We start from the raw sequence: 17,687 nt of genomic DNA, 5'->3' as shown, positions 1-17,687 counted from the left end.
AGTACTTAAGTCTGTTTAAATATGAAGAACCAGCTGATGGATGATAGTTGATATGTTGCTTGCATACTGAGCACTCAGTGCACAAACATACTCCTGAAGTTAGTTGCAACAACCTTAAAGGATCAGATTTTTTTGTAAGAGCCATAACACTAGAGAAGATCAGGAGGGTAAGGATGGTTCACCAGTCCTTTCCACAGTGTTTTCATCTATCCTGCATATTTATATGGGCCTCTGGCATCTTTGTTCATCTTCAGTGTGATACATTTCAACTTTCATAATTTCTAGCAACATACTGTGAGTTAATGGGAATTGAAGTCAAACTCATGTAGTGGGCCTCAACTTGAGTAAAGCTAGTTTATATAGTGCCAAATCAATGATGCTTCCAATGCTCCTGGCCCTAGGATAATCAAATACTATCCAGCCATTTATTTATTTTACAATCTTCATAGCTCATGTGTATTTTGTGTGTGTGTCAAAATCGGTGAGATGGCAGAAGGAGCATCACGATGCAAGCTCTTCCCCTTTGGAAAGTGTGTGTATGTATGTATAATGTGATTGTACAAAAGGGCAGGACTTGCATCATGATGCTCCATCTGCCATCTCACTGATTTTGACACACACACAAAACACACCGACGTGAGCTATAAAGATCTTGTTAATTTTGACCATCAACCCCATGGATGCTGTTAAACCCAACCGACTCAGAAGGTTCTGAGTTGTTATGTAAATTAAAATGATTAAAAATAACATAAAATAATAAATGACAACCCCCCTCCCCATGGATGCCAATAGAATTTGGTTAGGGTTGAAGGCCTGGTGAAATTAAACTAAAGATCTTCCAAAAACCATTTCAGACTGTAGGGCCATCACCCAGAAGGTCTGTTGTTTCATCCATGTCCATCTTACTTCAGAGAGAAGGACTCTTACAGGCCTTTCCAAGATGTTTCTCACTGGAAGGGCAGATTCAATTCTGGGAAGATGGTGCTGATATAATGAGAAAACAGTATTTATATTAGCTGGGCTGGTTCTCAGCTTACACATTTTTCTTTCTTTAACAAAATCAGAACTAAAAATTTCAATATAATGATGAACACACACAGTGACTAATACATGCACACTCTTGCAGTTCCTCAATTAACTGTCTCATATACTTCTTTCAATAGTTTGTACAGGTGAAAGATATAAGAAATCCAATAGAAATGCATCGTCCTCTTGGTAAAAGAACATGTACAGTCTCCTGCGTGGAGAAGAGAAGTTTTTATACCTGCTGACTTACATTTGCCCTATTGGTCTTGTAGTTTAATGTATCTAAAAGGTTCTATCAGTCAAAGAGTAGATGTGTAGATGTTCTCTCCATTCTGTAGCAAGCTAGCTGCACGTACAAACAGGGCTTTAAAATGCTTACCTCATGCCTTTTAGTTCTCACATGTAACAACTAATGATTAATAATTGGAGTCCATTGGAGCTGGGTGACTAATAAATTCAAATAAATAAATAAAATTGCATATATTTCTCATGTGCAAACAGCCATCTAAGGAGAGGAGGTATGAAGCAAAATGCATTGGCAAAATATAATTTAGGCCAAACAAATATATCTGTGGGACACATACAGATGTATTTCTTTTTGCTATCATCAATAATTTCATCCTCCTTGGTTCAATGTTTGAGAAGTGAAATAATTGTAAATAAGGGTTCATATTTTCTGATCCCAGAAAGCTTCACAAAATTCGGAAAATCCAGCTTTCCAAATCTCAAAAAGTAGACTGGTGAGTCAGTGCAAATGAAAGACTTTTAAATTCAGTTGACATGAATGATTATTGAATTGCAAGAACTTGAACAGGACCTTTGTAAAGAGTTTTGAGGAATTTCTTGAAATTGAATGCATGCATATAACTTGATTCAATGCCTGGAAGACAACAATGGAAAAATAGCTTCAAACTCAATTACACCACTGCTAGGTAACCAATCTCTTGATCACCCCTGGAGGCTAAAGATGTATTTCTTTCTTTCCACCCAGGACATTTTTAGTGTGTCTACTTTTCTTAATATACTCATTTTCATCTAATATAATCCTTACTTTATTTTTTCAGTGCCCTATTTTAAGTTGCAACTTTTTATGTGCAAATAGCATTACAAAATCTGGGGAAATGCAGATTTGGACATAAAACAGTACGTAACAGCTTATAACAGTATTCTGGTGTGCAGAGAAGCTTGGTATATCTGAACAGGTAAATTTGCCTTAAAATGTGAACCATATGAATTCTTTCTTTTCACTCAGTAGTAACAAGGGACTGAATCCCAGAAAGGTCTATGACACAGAATGAATTTGTTTCTTAAAAATGGCATTTTAAAAATAGAATGTTAACAAATAGTACAAGTATTTCTGCCTTTGACTCCATTCTTTTCATAAAACTGAGAGTAGAACGTGCTTCTTTGCAAGTCTTGGGGAATTCAGAATCCATTGTTACAAGACAGGTTGTCATCCTTCATCAACTCAAGACTCTACAATGTTTCATTCTTAAGGAAATGTTTCATTCTTAAAGGAAATCTTGTGCATTATGTGGTCAATGTGTTAAATATAACAACTTTCAGTCTTTAAATTGGCTTCATATTGATGAAAAAATTGGGTGATAGAATTCCAAATAATCTAGATTTAACTAGTTTAAAAGTTGATTTGTACTATCCCATTTCAGCTGTTCTTAGGCATTTTGTAATGTAGCACTGTAGAATAATGATACATTTAATGTTACTTTGCTCTTTATTTAACATCTTTATTTTATTGTATTATTTTTCTATTTTATTTTCCTTTTTTTTCTATTTATTTTTTGCTAGAATCTGTGTTAGTAATTAGTCTATATAATTTTTTTTCCTGATTTTACACTTTTGTTTGGACTGTTTGAATTGTATGTACAAGTCTTGTTTTTCCTGTGTTATCTATATTTTTAATAAAATAATAAAATAGAAAAAACATCACCGTGAATTACTTTGCATCCAGTCAGGTCTACTATCAACTCAGGAAGGTCAAAAGACCCTGACCCTAAAGAGAGAAGAATATGAGATGAGTTTCAGTAACCACTAGGGGGCTTAGTGGGCACAAATGTTTGGTGTAGCTTGCAAATCTTTGAAGGGGAAAGGAAGCAAAAGGGCTTGTGTGCCATTGTTCTTAGAACAATAAAAAGATGCAGTGTCAAAGTGACTAACTTTTCTCAGTGTCCTATTTAGGAAAGAATGCTAATTCCAAACAGGTATCTGAAATTTTAAAAATATTTGCTGTTATGATAAATTGCTTTTTAACTTTTTTCACATATCCTTTTTACATTTGTCCAATGCTGTACATTTGTGCATATAACCCTGTCACTAAACTATTCTGCTAGAAAGAGGCTCTGTTTAAAATTAAAAGCTAATAAGTCTGTGAAATGCACATGAAATGAAATGAAATGTATGAAATGTATGAAATTCTATTATTGATTTCTTGGAGAATCAGTAAACAACAGGGCTATTTTACATGTATAACCAAGTCAAGTCAACTTCTGAAAGTTTTTTCCTCAGTGACATTGCTGCCAAAAGACATGAACAGGATGTAGAATCTGGTGTTCCCCTATTTAAAAAAGGCATATAGAAAAATAACGATAAAAGGTTTTTTTATCCCCTTGAACAATATTACTTCTGCTTTTTGGAAGAATTAGCAGCTTGTGCTGTTTAATGTCTTCTTTCTACTGCAAACCATTCTATACGCATTTCAGCAAGGATTCATCCCAACCTTCTCCTAGACAAGATACTATTTTCTATGTGCAATGAGGATCTCCATACTTATATGCAGAGTAGAGATGGACTGATGAAGCCTAATTTATGCAATCCATGAATATGAATCATCTGCATGTGCAAACTGGCCCAAAGACAGTGTCCCATGCATTGAATCTGTACGTTGAGTTATCTCTGTTATGCCAGACTCGGATCTACATGATACTTGACTAGTGCCCATTATAGTGTGATGAAGAAGTATAATTCTGTTCAGAGACACTGTCAGTACAGTGGGAACACACAGAAGCAGCAGTGCACGAGTGCTAGGCACCACACCAGTCTTTCCAAACTCGATGCCTTCCAGATGAGTTGTGATTGTAATACCCAGACTACAGTGATAGGATTTCTAGTCCCAACACAACTGGAGGGCATCAAGCTGGGAAGGCTGAACAATGACAGTCATGTCTAAACACATCTCCATGCTCTCATTTCTCATGCTTGCACAACAATTAAAGATCTGCAGCTGTGGACTGCAAGTGAATTCCCATATTCAGATTAACATCAAAGCCATGCCGCAGCTCCACATTTAAGTCAATATGGTGAGTAGTAGGCAGAGATTTGGACTTGAATCATGAAGCCCAGGTTCAAATCTCAGTTCACTTGTGAACCTCGCTTGGTGGCCTTGGACCAAACATTCTCTCTCTGCTATCTCAGCATACTCTTCTAAGCATATGAGATAATCTTGGGTAAGCTGCTTGAAGCTCCTTAAATAAAGAGTATGCAAAAAATTAATAAATAACAGTATAGATTTTCAGGCCTGTACTCTGGGGTTGTTAACTCCTATACATTGTGACACTGCAAGCTACATGTTCTATTTCCCTCTGCTTTCTTCTAAAGTGGGAAATTGTTGAAAAGGTTCCTGCAATAAGAATTTCTTTATGATTTGCAGAGATAGTAAACAGTGAATGCCAATCAAGAGTTCATCTTTTGTGGGACAGGGAAAGTGCTGTCCTCTGTGAACCCACTGAGGGCCACAGCAGTGGCAGAGATAGTGGGTGGGAAACTTATGAGCCTTGCCTTTTCTCTGGTCTCTTTTCCTCTGACTGCTATTAGTGGCAATTAGCCAAATTATTTGAATCTCTCTGCCCACAGCAATCCTGTATGAAAACTCGACCAAGTGAAAGTTGAAAGCAGGGATTGCTTTCCAAAGAGTGGGAAGGGGAAAGAGAAATGCTGTAGAAATATCGACATCCAAGGGCAGCAACAAACCCAAACCGAATCAAGCTCTCGTTTTGTGTGCTCAGTACAGCTGCATCCGAGTGCAGGGGAGCTGTGTTTGTGGTGTCACAGGCCAGTGGGAAAGGACAACAGCTTAAGACTAATTGCTTTAGGGGCTTATTTTCAAAGGCCCAAATGAGTCTTTAGCTTGATTCTGCAAAGTGCTTTGCTGGTTTCATGCTTCATCACGCTCAGGCTATCGGAGGCGTCTAAATTCCATTAGAAGTCAGCACTAAATAGGCACTGAAGTGTCATGTTTACTTTTGAAAATCTGTCCCTTAATCTTCTTCTGGGGTAGAAGCAAAAAGAGAAATCCTTTTAGCGTGTAGAGGAATGGAAAGTGTTCTACCCCACACACCTTAAATTTAGGTTGGCTGTAAAGCTAACAGATGAAAAGCTACTTGGATACACTGCGCAGGATCCTTCATTTCTTGAAATGTAGCTGAAAAAGCAATGATAAGGAACTAGAGCCATGCAATATCACTGTTTGAACAACTTGTTCCTTAAATCTAATGAGGTGTGCGTGTGTATATCATGCAGTGATTTTAATACAAATAGTAATTCACAAGGCAGTCCACCCTCCACACAGTTAACTTCGTAGTGAAGAGACCCTGTCTTGAAATACAGGTTGAAGATATTCATGACTATAACTAAGGTTGCTTGGGCAGTCAAGTGGTGATCAGCCTTCTCCATCTGATGCCTTCCAAAAGTGTTTGGACTACAAGCCCCATTATTCCCACCCATGCTGCCAGTAGGTGATGACCTGTTGACCAACTGAGCTGAAAAGCAATAGGGAAAGTCTACCATAAAAGGATTTTCTATTCTCTACCCCATGGCTTTTCAATGGATGGTTACTTGTACACCACACAAGTCACACGCTGACTGTTGTAATGCAAGATGGCTTTAATAGAGAGAGCAATAGTGCTTATAGCTCACACCAGGTTAGTTTAAATATATTTATTAAATAATTTGCTCCATTAGTTTTCCCTTGAAAGGAAAGCATTTTCTCCTCACATAACCCTGAGAGGAAGCTGAGAAATTGTGACTCACCTCAGACCACCAATGGCCAGTCCAGCAGGTGGCAGCACCTGGCCAACCTTGGTTCTTACCAAGGAAAGGAAAGGAAAGGAAAGGAAAGGAAAGGAAAGGAAAGGAAAGGAAAGGAAAGGAAAGGAAAGGAAAGGAAAGGAAAGGAAAGGAAAGGAAAGGAAAGGAGGAAGGTAAAGTCAGATCTGGTTGGAACAGAGCAGGAGACCACTGAGAAAATACCAAATTTGAAGGCTACATTCAAGAGATTAAAAAAACACCCTGGTAGAAGGCAATAGCAAGCTACTTTGTATTGTCAAGATCATTGAGCTCAACACCTTAAAGGGAGTCTACCATTAGAAATGGGAGTTTGCAAGCCATGGGGTTAGATGCAACTTTTATGAAGTTTGAGGGGGCAGGATTTCAGTCCCACTATCCTCTTCTCTCTCTCTCTTTGTATTAATTTATGGGTATGTGTCCTCCTGGCTTTCTCCAATAGTCTCACACAATCTGCAGAAGGGCCATAACTCTAAAGAGCTTGCCTACCTCTGGCTAAGCAGGGAATTCTAGTCAATCTAGAAATCTGAGCTCTTAAGCTGCAGCACTGTGTCAACTATGACCCACTAACAATGTAGTGCTGAATCTCTCTTTTCTCTCTCATAGCCTGTTCTGAATGTTTTATCTCTTTGTTATGCTAGGAGTATGTCAGGAAAGGGGTGGAGGGGATGGTAGGGCAGAAAGCAGGGAACTGGTTAGAGGGTGAAGTGAATCTGAAGGGGCAAATCTGTTTCTGAATGATTAGAAGAGCCAGGCCTGATTCTCCAGCTTTGCCCTGCCCTGGGTTCACACCTTGTGGTGGCAAATGGCATCAGAACACAAAGTGACAGGAACGGAGCAGAGGCATTTGTTGGGGGTACCAGAGGGAGTCAGACAAGCAGATGGCGCTCAAGGCAAAGTGGGGAAGGAGGATTGGGTGGACTTTGACAGGCTGCGCTAAGCAAAACAAAGGCAACATAACTGGTTGACTAGGGCAACTTTTAATTGGCAAATTGACCGACCAATCTTCATTGGATTGGTAAGGGCAATTCAGAAGCAAAGTGAGTTGGTTAGATTTGTAAAGCTATTCTGATGACTTTAGCTCCAACTTGATAGCTGTGTTCATACAGTGCTCATGCCCCTGGGTAACTATGATTCACAGAATTACACCAATTTTCTAGGTTCATAACATTGAAATGTACACTAACAGCACTGGCTGGGTTTGCAAAACACACAAAGCTGAAATGTGGTCAGCTTCGGCTTTGTTTTGAGTGCCTTTCTTTCACTTTTTTCTATAGTGGTGAATGATAACCTGCTTTGGACGGGCAGGGTCCATTTTAAACTCCTTTAAGATTTACAGAAGTACAGCAGCTTTCCCCAGCTTAGTGCCTTCCAGTTATGGTGGACCTACAGTTCCCTTATTTTCCAGCCAATATCAGGGAAGAGAGAGGGAATGATGGGGGGGCTGTAATCATACAACTCCTGGAGGGCATGAAACCCAGAAAACACAACCTTGTACACTGTTGTGTGTCCCACTGAATCAGGGATTTCTCCAATCCCGAGGAAGGGGTTTTGCGGTCTGAATCTTTGCTACAGGAGCACTAATGGGACACACGGCCCGACTCTATTTACTTGAAAGTAAATCCCACTGAATTCGACGGAACAATCATACACACGGCTCGCAACCTTTCGAGTTCTGCATTTGGGGGGTGGGGGTCGAAGCTGCAGTTAGAACAGCCGATAAGGTGTTTCGGCGAGGCGAGCTGGAAGACGGAACCGGTTCAACGCAACGATTTCCTTCTAACCGTGCCGTCTCCGTTGCGGGCTTGAGCTAGGCATAAAGTTTACGAAAGACGGTGGAACTCCCTACTCAACCGCAAAGCGGAGGCGGCGATTCGGACGTGTGTGCGTTTGTGCGCGCACGCTTCGGCGAAGCCCGGCTTTACTGAGCTCGAAATCCCACACAATTCGAATTCGAAATCCGCGCGCCCCGTCGGCGAAGCGCTCGCGTGCGGACGGGCGGGAGCCTGGAGGGCGCGCAGGCATTCTCGCTGGCGTCTCCTTCAGGGTTGCCGCTCGCCCAGAGAGGCACCTTCGCCTTTACCCAAATAGCCTGCAGCCTTGGCGGCGCAGTGCTCGTGGTCCGTGTAAACATAACAAAAATAAAATAAAATACGATAATATTTTGTTTCAAATGAACACTTGGGCGGTAAAACCACAGAAGCCGGTGGAGCACCGGGGAGGCGGAGGGGGAGGGGCGGCGGAAGCCGGGACCGCGAGAAACGAGGAGAGAAATCTTCCTCACGGGCTGCCGAAGTTTGCTTACTCCGCCTGCAACGCGCTCCATTCCCCACACTTTCGCTTGTCTGCGCCGCGGCTTCCTCTTCCTCCTCCTCTCCCCTTTCCCTGCTCGCTTGCTCTTGCTCTATCCCTCCCTCCCTTCTTTCCCCCTTTCTCGCTCTTTCCCTCCAGCGGCGCCTGGACGCCTTGAGCTGATAAGGAAGACGAGAAGCGGCGGCAACCGAGGAGCGCGTGTTGCCGCCGCGAGAGGGAACCGGCCCGGGAGGGGCGCGGTTGGTGAGGCTGGAAAGAGCGAGCGAGCGCGCGCCGCAAACCCAGTTCCAAGCGCGCAACTCCCAATAATAAAAGTTCCCGGCGGGGTCTGTTTGAGGCGGTTTCACCCCCCCTTCCCGGTTCGGTTTTGTTTTGTTTTTGACAGCTGGGCGCAGGCGACCTCTTGTTGGCTTTTTCGGCTTTGCCCAAGGGGGGAAAAGTTTCCCATTCCTACTCCCCACCTCCTCTCTCCCTTTCCCAGGACCAATAACAAGCTGCTCTGAGGTACAGTAGCGGTGGGAGGAGGTAAAAAAAAGAGGGGGGGGGGAGAAAGCGGGGAAGGGGGAAGCTCTGTTGTGTTCTTTCAGTTTTGGGACGACCTCGCCCCCCTCCTTTCACCCAACCTGTGGAAGGACCAGATTCAAATTTCTTGCTTCTTGACCTCGAGGCAAATACTCGCTTTTCCTCACCTCTCGCATCTCCCCCGCCAGCCCCCCCCCACCGCAGCTGAAGTTTTTGGGGTGCGAAGACCTTGGAGTCTTCGTTTGTGTGTGTGTGTTTGTGTGTGAAAATCACCTGGAGTGTTGTTGAGAGCTCGGAGAGAGACGGGGGGGGTTGGAGTCAAAAGCTGGAGGAAGGAAGGGCCGGTGCAGGCGCTGCCGCTGAGAGGAGTTCCAGAGCCGAGGGGGTGCCCTTGACAAGCAGCATGCAGAAATGGTAAGAAGTTTTCCAACATCCTTTCTTTATTTCCTAAAAAAAAAAAAAAACCCTAGTCCTTTTTCCCCTCCTTTTCTTTCCTTTCTTTTTTTCCAAATGTGCCGTAATGCAAACAGCCCTGCCTGGAAGCGTGTTTCTAAAACCGTTGAAACAAACAAGCAGTCGGCAAAAATTCCTGTGGTGCAGAGACCTGCGGGGGGGGGGGGCGGCGGGGGAGTAGAGTATGCGAGCGGCGGAAGGGGGAGAATACAGGACAGTGACATAACTTAAAACTTCGTCCAGTGCTTCTTGTCCCCCTCCTCCTCTCCTCCCCCCTCCTTTCTGGTTGGAAGGGAGAATTAGATGGGAACTAGAATTCTTTCTTTTTACTCCTTTTTTTAAAAATCGCGTCAAAGGTGAAAAAAGATCACTAGAGTGAGCGGGCGGGGCAGAGGTTATTCTTTTAACCTAAGGCATAAGGGATCGTGTTAGGGAAAGTAGGAAAATAAAAGAAGCAATTCCCTTTCTGTCAGTTGACAGACGTCGTCTTTGGTAACAAACCGATAGGCTAACGCGGAACCGATCTTGGGGGAAAGGAAGGGAGACGTGCGTGTGTGTGCGTGCCTGCGCGCGCGCTAGTGTGTCTGCGATCCGCGTCGCCTCAGGCTCAGGGAGCAGAATGATAAAGCTGCCGTCCGGTCGCAACTTTTTTGGCCTTGTGCTTTACAGTTTGCCTTTCGGCAGGCAGCAATTGTTAGTAAAACTTGACCAGAGTCTAGGGAGAATTTTTAGAAGTCTGCCCGCCTGCCTGAGTGTTGTCATTCTCAACATTACTCGAAAGTAAGCTCCACTGAAATTAAGAAACGCGTGCGGATCGCACATGCGGTTCAGGAATGTGTATATGTAAACGGGGAAACGTCAGATATCTATTAGAATTGCAAAATGGCTGGTTTTATTTTAAATTGCTCAGCCCTTTTTATTTTGGAAATTTTTATGCGAGTTCAAATAAATTAGAGAGCTCTTGCTGAAACTTTTTTACCTGGGTTGTCTGATGTGGACAGTTGTTAGATAAGTCATATTTAAAGGAGTGGAAAGAAATGTTTTTACGGCTTACAGTTTTAAAAAATCCAGTAGCTCAGCTAATTGGGAAGCAATTTTTTTATAATCTTTAGCGTAGGAATGAAAATGGATAGATTTTTCCTGGACCACTGTCTTGTATTTTAAGCATGTTTTAAGTCTTGAATGCTTTGCTGTGTGGCTGTCCCACTTTGCGACTGGATGCTCTAGTTCTCAGTGTGTAATTAGAGTGTATGTAGTGAAAATCATATTGTTCTCACTTCCAAACAATGACATGTTTTGTTCCCCTGATTAAAGCTCTATTGCTAGATAGGAGATTTGTCAAAAGCAGGCAAAGGGGATATAAATGGGTAAAGAAGAGTGTCAGATGCTCTGGACTATGATTGCAATAAAACTGGCAGAATATAAAGTGGTTTTGAAACAGTCTGCAATTTATGATGCTTCCCATTTACTCTAGAGTCAAGCTGTTGTAAATTGATGCACAATGGACATCATGTAATAATCTAAGCGGACCCAAGGATTAAAATGTCTTAAATTTGGCTGAATATGCGTGCCTCACTAATAGTAGAAACAGCTTGAAGCTTTAAAGTCAAATGAAAACACTACAGACTTTGTCTTAAATCTTGCATATGTTTTTCTTACATGTCAGACAAAACTTTAGAAACAGGAATGGGCTTTTTTTTTTTCACGATCACTCTTTTATAAGACTGTTGCTGTACATATCCCTTTATGGTCAGGAATTATTATTGAAAATGAATTTTTCATATCTAAAAATGTGAAAGGAAGTTTAATGTTTATTTACTCAATAATCCTTAATAAGCAAATTTCAGAATGCCAGGTTTGTACAAGAAATACCATGCAACTTAGCTCTTTCCTTAAACTTTCTAGAAACTTTAGTCTGAAATGTAACTAAGAACTTCTGCATGATGATAGACAGTTTCTTTTGAAAATTCTCTTAAGTATTCATTTCTAACGTTGTATGAATGTAGTTACATACAAAGGTTTTTCGGTTTTTGAAGCTTCCAGTTCAAACAATTAAAAAAATACTTTACAAGCTGCATGTTAAAAGGAATTCATTTCAACAGGTCTGCATACACACTGTGAGTGGCCATTTAGTATTAATACACCACAAGACAAGCTTCTTTAATGGGTTTTTACACACATTTGAAATGTGATAAAGATCTCTTTCAGATATTTTAGAAACAGTTACTTTAAACATTACCATTTATAAGAAATGTAGTAGGACATAAGCAATTTACTTGAATGGCCCTGAATGATTTCTTCTCCTTCAAATATTATAGAGCATGATCTGGATATTTGACAGATTGGTTAGCCAGTTGCATGAAACAAAACTAGATAATCAGGCAGGCCTGATTCTTGCTGACACAATGGTTAAATGGTAACATTTTGAGGTTCAATTTTCTTAATTCACCACTTTTACTTAATATTTTATTCTAATCTTGCTTGCTGTCAGGGATGTTTCAGGAATTGTGCAATTGCTGCAGTTCAAGAATGCCAGTTTGCATTCCACGAGTGTCATTTGATTACTTTTATCTGTACAACTCCAAGACTGGCCCAGACCTCTCACTTCATCTTGCCATGTCTCCAGTCAGTGCTGGGCTGTTCTTTTCCCCCCCATCTTCCTCTCCAGAAATCTGCCTGGCTTAGGCATAGCAAGAAAGATAAGAAAGGTGTGTGTGGGAGGAAAACACTGTTCATGTTTCAGCCATGGTCCCCCTGCTAAAGTTGCCAGCAGTGGAATATGATTCCCTTGGAGCTCAGAGCATTAGTACAGCAGTGAGGGGCTATGTAGTTCAATAAGCTCTTGAACAGGTACTGTGTGACAACCCAAGAGGGACAACATTTATGAAAAACAGGTTTCCCCTACTATGACTTGGTGCTGTCTCTATAGTATCTTATTTGAACTTTTCCAATGAGTTGATCTTTGTTACTTCCCTCCCTCCCAACTTCCCTACCTCTTTCATATTTATCCATATGACCCCAAAATTAACAAAGCAACTTAAAATGGTCAAATAAACTATGTACAAAAGAACAGCACTGTCCACGAGCTTCTTTCCAAAAGGGAATTAAGGCAAGGTGTTCTTTTATAGTTCATAGTGTTTAATCTTTTGTCTTAATGCGTTCAGAATCATGGAGTTTAAAAGTTTGTTTTCATCTTATATACAAAAATTCTAGAGACTCTGTTCCTCTAGAACATCTCTTAGAAAAGCTCAAAGGCAATGGAGGGAAACCCAATTCAGCAGTGTACAGTAAAGACTTCCTTTGGTATTTCACAGCCGAACTTGCTTGTTAGAAATGATTTGCTGATCTATAATGAGCCTTTTACAGTTCTAGTAAGACATGCTAAAATATCAATTGTGCATGCCAGTTACATTATTTATAGCCTGCTAAATAATTGTAATTCCATTGTATCCAGTACTTGAATGCATAAGAGATTTAGCAAGAAAAACAGTCATTGGAGATATTCTGGGTAAATATTATTTTTGTGAGAAGAGTGAGAAAATTACTATTGGCATTTCTAGCCTTCTGTTAAAGGAAAGCAAAATTCTCTCTGCAGACTTCTGAATCAAACAACTCTTAATGTGTTTATATATTCTCTGTTTATATGACAGTCCTGTTCCAGGTATGTGTGTCTTGTTTTTGCTATCAGTTGTAAGTATTGCCAAGTTAAGTAACATCTTCAGTTCTTGAAGAGTATACCATTTCCTTTCAATATGTACAAGAATGCAATCCAAGGTGTCAGACTGGATTGTTTCTAAGCCAAGTATCAATTGAAAGTGTTTTAGTGGACTTTTTTAAAAAAGCACAATAATATTTACTTATTTTTTAAGTTACAGCAGATGTTTCCATTTATCACCCACATCTCTTCAAACTTTGGCTCTGGAAAAATTGCTGAGTTAAAACGAAGAACACTTACATGTAGGGAAAAATAGTGTCTCATCATTTTCTCCATCTCTGTTACATAAAATAATATCAGTACATATGTAAAACTTGGGTTAATATTCTTTCCAGTGGACTAGAAGAAACATTTTTAAAAAATTATGAGCTACAATGCTGCTGCTCGGTAATTAGTATTTTAATTTTTCCAGGTGACGTTACAATTATTTGAAACTTTTGTCGCATATCCAAAATGTTTTGATTCCGATAAGATGATTCTTAATTTTAAAAGTGGATTTTTTCCTTACCTTACAAGGACAATTCTTTTCACTTACAGTCTGCAGGATACACATCTGCTTCCTAAAAACAACTTTCCATTTTTTAAAAAATTGTGATAATGAGTTATAATCCTTTTATAATAATCATTATAGTAATTATTTTTTTTCTTAAGAAGGTATTTTGTTGGTTTTCTTGTTACACAGACAAACCTTCATCAGTTTGGTGCATATAATGGGGAATTCTGAGAACCGCAGTCCAACACATCTGGATTGAGGAAGGCTGATGTGGACTATAGACAGACTGTAGAAACAACCTACACCCATTGGTGAAACTTTTACTTAGTTCATTGAACGTTATGGATTCCACTGAAATTTTTGTAGTTCGTAACACAGAGTTCAATACCCATTGTCTCCTCCATTTGACAGTTGGAAGAAGAGATTTTCTGGGAAGATTTTACCGCATCTAAGTGGCAGGAAGTGATTGCCAGATGCTCTGTCCAGTAGGATCAGACTGGGAAGAGCTAGCTTTGGATACACCAGTTTCTTTCCCTTGGATGGACCCATATCAAGTATTCAAATCATGGAATTAACATAGCTCTATCTTCTTATTGCTGTCAGTGGGGATAGGAGTTCTGAATGGAAAAATCCGTGTCAGTCTAAAATGCCAGGGAAACTGCCTTCTCTTCTGCTTCATTGTTCCCACTTCTTGGCCTCATTTAAGTGTGCTCTGCTCATCCCACTGAAAGCAATGGAATGAGATGAGTCAAGTCCCATTGACTAAAAAGAGATGGGCAGCTCCAATTTTAGTGATTTTACTGTGCAGGTCACAGGTATATTTTAATAGCAGTTCAATAGCAGCATGTATTTGCTGGACTCTACCCACAGTTCTTCTACTTAATAAGATACTGATTCTTGTTTGTATTTTTTGTCAATCAAACTCCACTTACATATTGATACAATTTACATTCAGGCAGGTTTTACCATGATTGTGACTTAAAAGTTCTATACTTTCCAGTATAATTTGAGATGGGTATAGTTCCAATTAAGAAATTCATATTAATCTTGCAAGATAACATGCCAAGATTTTGGATTTTTTTCCCTTTCTTAGCAGTCATGACAGGAGTTATATTTTAAGAAAATAAATAGTTCCAATACTCATGTATAAAATATATGTAATTGGAAGCTGTCTCCTTTCTACCTCCCCACTTGAACATCAGATTGGTATACACAATTTCCTGATTGAAATGGTAAAACTGTGGCTGGATTATACAATTTCAGAGTGGAGGAAGAGCCATTTATAATTGGCTGCTACTCCTTTCAATAATAACAGTAATGGCCTGTGAGTTTTGTACATGACATGCTAGTTTTCTAAGTGCAGGGATTCCTTTTCATGAAGCAGAGCAGCAGTTTGTCATGCTGCTGTTCGTCTGCAGTCTAAAGTGCTATAATCCAGATACAAATTTGTCACCTAACTGAGAGGCTGGCTCAGCTATCATTGTTGGTATTAGCCTGTATTTGCTAATACAAGGATTTTGTTTGCTTTTTCAAAAAATTATCTGCTGCTTTCAGAGCAAAACCTTCCCAAAGTAGTTTTTATGGAAACTGTAATATATGGTGTGTCAGAGAGGAATAAAATCATAGTCTAAATTAAAAGATTAAAACATGGTAACATTAATGTTGCAATAATTAAAACAGTACAGAGCACCAATGATTAATAACAGTTTAAAATGAAAACATTCCAAGTTTGTTTAAAGGCCAGTAGACTGGAGATACTACTTAAAAGGCCTCGTTTCTCATGCCCACAAGTCTAACAGATCTTAATGGCATGCCCGTAAGTAAGGTGCGTGAGGTCATCACAATAGGGTTTCTTTGTATTCAGGCAATCTTTTGAGCAACCTGATTTAAGGATTTACCAGCAGTTTCAGTTGGGCCTGGAAAATTGGTATAGTATGATGAGGTTCACACATTGTGCTAAGCTATGGTTTGTTTGATCATAATTTATAGATTAAACCATAGTTTACTGGGATCATACCAAATCCTCAGCCACAACCAAACAAGTTACATTTTTGCTTACTAAAATGTGTAAATTGGACACCTTAGTATATCCTGTGAGGTGTTGGCCTAGTCAACATTCTTTTTCCAGCTATATGGTAGTGGAATAGTAGTTTTTTTTTTTAATAAGTAACATAAAACTGTATTTTCTTTCTTGTTTTCTTTAACTATAACCGATTTATATAAACGGATAAAGATCCAAGGTGGTCTTCTCCAAATAGCAAGGGGTTTTCATGCCTTGCTACCTGTGATTCTTTCAATATTATAAATAGCAGCAGTTGAACCTAACTTTGTGCAAGGAAAATGTACCTTATCAATAAATTACGTATTTTTAATAGATTTCAATTATATATTTTAGGTGCACCAAATTGCTTGAATATATCGAGTATAATTTTATAAAAAGTGTTTGATAAACAAAATCTCACTATCTTCTTTAGGGAAACACTATTTCAAAAGCAGCCTGAATCAGTAGTTCTGAATGGTGGCTTATGTGGCCGTTATACCTGCAGGTATCCTGGAACTTACTCAGCTTTGATGGAGTGATTGTGTATTCACATTGTGTTTCATGGCATACACAAGAGTTATTATATTTGTGAGCATTTTCATTCACTGCTGTGCAAAATTTCATTCATGCAAAAGTTGTTCCATTGATGTGAAGGGCCAAATCTGTTCCTTGGGGATTCTGCAGTGAAGTGAGCACAGAGCTCTGGTATTGATCTGGAAGAATTTGCACATATGTTCTTAATGCTAGAAAGGTTTTACTAATGTTTGGTCAAAATCTGTTCCCTGAAATTTCAATGCAGAGGTTCTAATCCAATATTCACGGGGTTGGGGTGGAAGGAGAGAATAAGTCAGCTCTAGTTTCAACCTGGCAACTATTTACATATTTGTAGATCACTATAGTGTCATTCCTTTGTTGCCTCTTCATAACTTTTTCCCTTCCCAGAAATCAGTTTTCAGTCCCTGATGGTCCTGATTGTCCTTTTCCAGACATACTAACTGGTTAGTACTATACTCCATATGTAATTTGACTAGCCCAGATTAGAAAGAAACTATTAAACTATTACTATTTATGATCTGGATATTATGCTTCTGTTAACATAGACTAAGATACATTTCGTTTTTAAGAGCCATGTTGTGCTGGTGGCTCATCTTACATGGAAATAAGTTCCACTAAAAATATTGTATATAAGTTTCTGCCTCTGATATATGTATTTAGCATCAAAGCCTTTTTTTTTTAAGGAGATCAAGGATGCAATCCTATAGATACATTTACTTGAGAGCAAGCTGTATTGAATTCATTAGGTTTTTAAAATATACATAGAATCATGGAGTAAAGTTGTAAGGAGCATACTAAGAAACCATATTGAAGTGAGTATGAACATTTACTTCTGAATACATGTTCATTTTTTATTTTTATTGATCATTTATCATGATCAATACTACCATTAGATTTGCTTTGATAACATTCTGAGTTTCCCTTATTCCTTCCTTTCTGCACTGTGCCATTACCTTATTTTAGTCTGTTGTTCTGCAATAGATTTCCTTTATTCACATATTTTTCTATCAATTAAAGAATTTTATTTGTCCTTCTATGCTTGTCTTTATTTCAGACAACTATAGCATTTTGATATTTTTGTGAGAACACTAAAAAAAAATCAAAATAATAAGGCTTAAAATGCCATAAGAGTTTGAAAAAATATTTAGTCCAGAAGGGCTTGTTGAATCATTTGATATATTTTTTTCATATCCCATTTGCATTTCTTCACTTTTCAAGTACTGCAGTGTTGTGCGTTCATACCAATGATATTCATAGTTCTAGGAATAAGAAATGTGAATAAAGTCTTGTATGGATTACAACATGCTCTTGGTTTTAAAACAAATATGTATGTAGTGTTAAGAGTCATTTTAGTATCAGCTGGAATATTAGTGAGCAGCGGAGTTGGAATCGTGTTGTAATTGTCATGCAGGCTGATTGTCCTGAAAGTTGTGATTCCTCTGTCTTTAGTAGCTACTAAAGTAGCTTTTTAACGTTCAGTACAAAGATGTAAC

At 39.4% G+C, this 17,687-nt stretch overlaps 1 protein-coding gene across 2 annotated transcripts in view; it reads left to right on the top strand.

Moving 5' to 3' along the window:
* The first annotated feature begins 8,427 nt into the window (after positions 1–8,427).
* Positions 8,428–17,687, top strand: part of BNC2 (basonuclin zinc finger protein 2) — a 405,072-nt gene continuing 395,812 nt past the window's right edge. For both annotated transcript variants that reach the window (XM_088129976.1, XM_088129975.1), the window contains exon 1: positions 8,428–9,351. In XM_088129976.1, the coding sequence (XP_087986102.1) occupies positions 9,349–9,351 (3 nt within the window). In that variant the 5' untranslated portion in view covers positions 8,428–9,348. The remainder of the gene's footprint in view (positions 9,352–17,687) is intronic.

The sequence above is a fragment of the Python bivittatus genome, unplaced genomic scaffold (assembly GCF_059951505.1).
Source record: "Python bivittatus isolate LINGU-HERP-01145 unplaced genomic scaffold, Pbiv_v1 ctg000850_np1212, whole genome shotgun sequence".
In the NCBI taxonomy this organism is placed as follows: domain Eukaryota; kingdom Metazoa; phylum Chordata; class Lepidosauria; order Squamata; family Pythonidae; genus Python; species Python bivittatus.
Note: the sequence above shows the minus strand (reverse complement) of the source record. Positions and strands in the feature narration are given on the sequence as shown.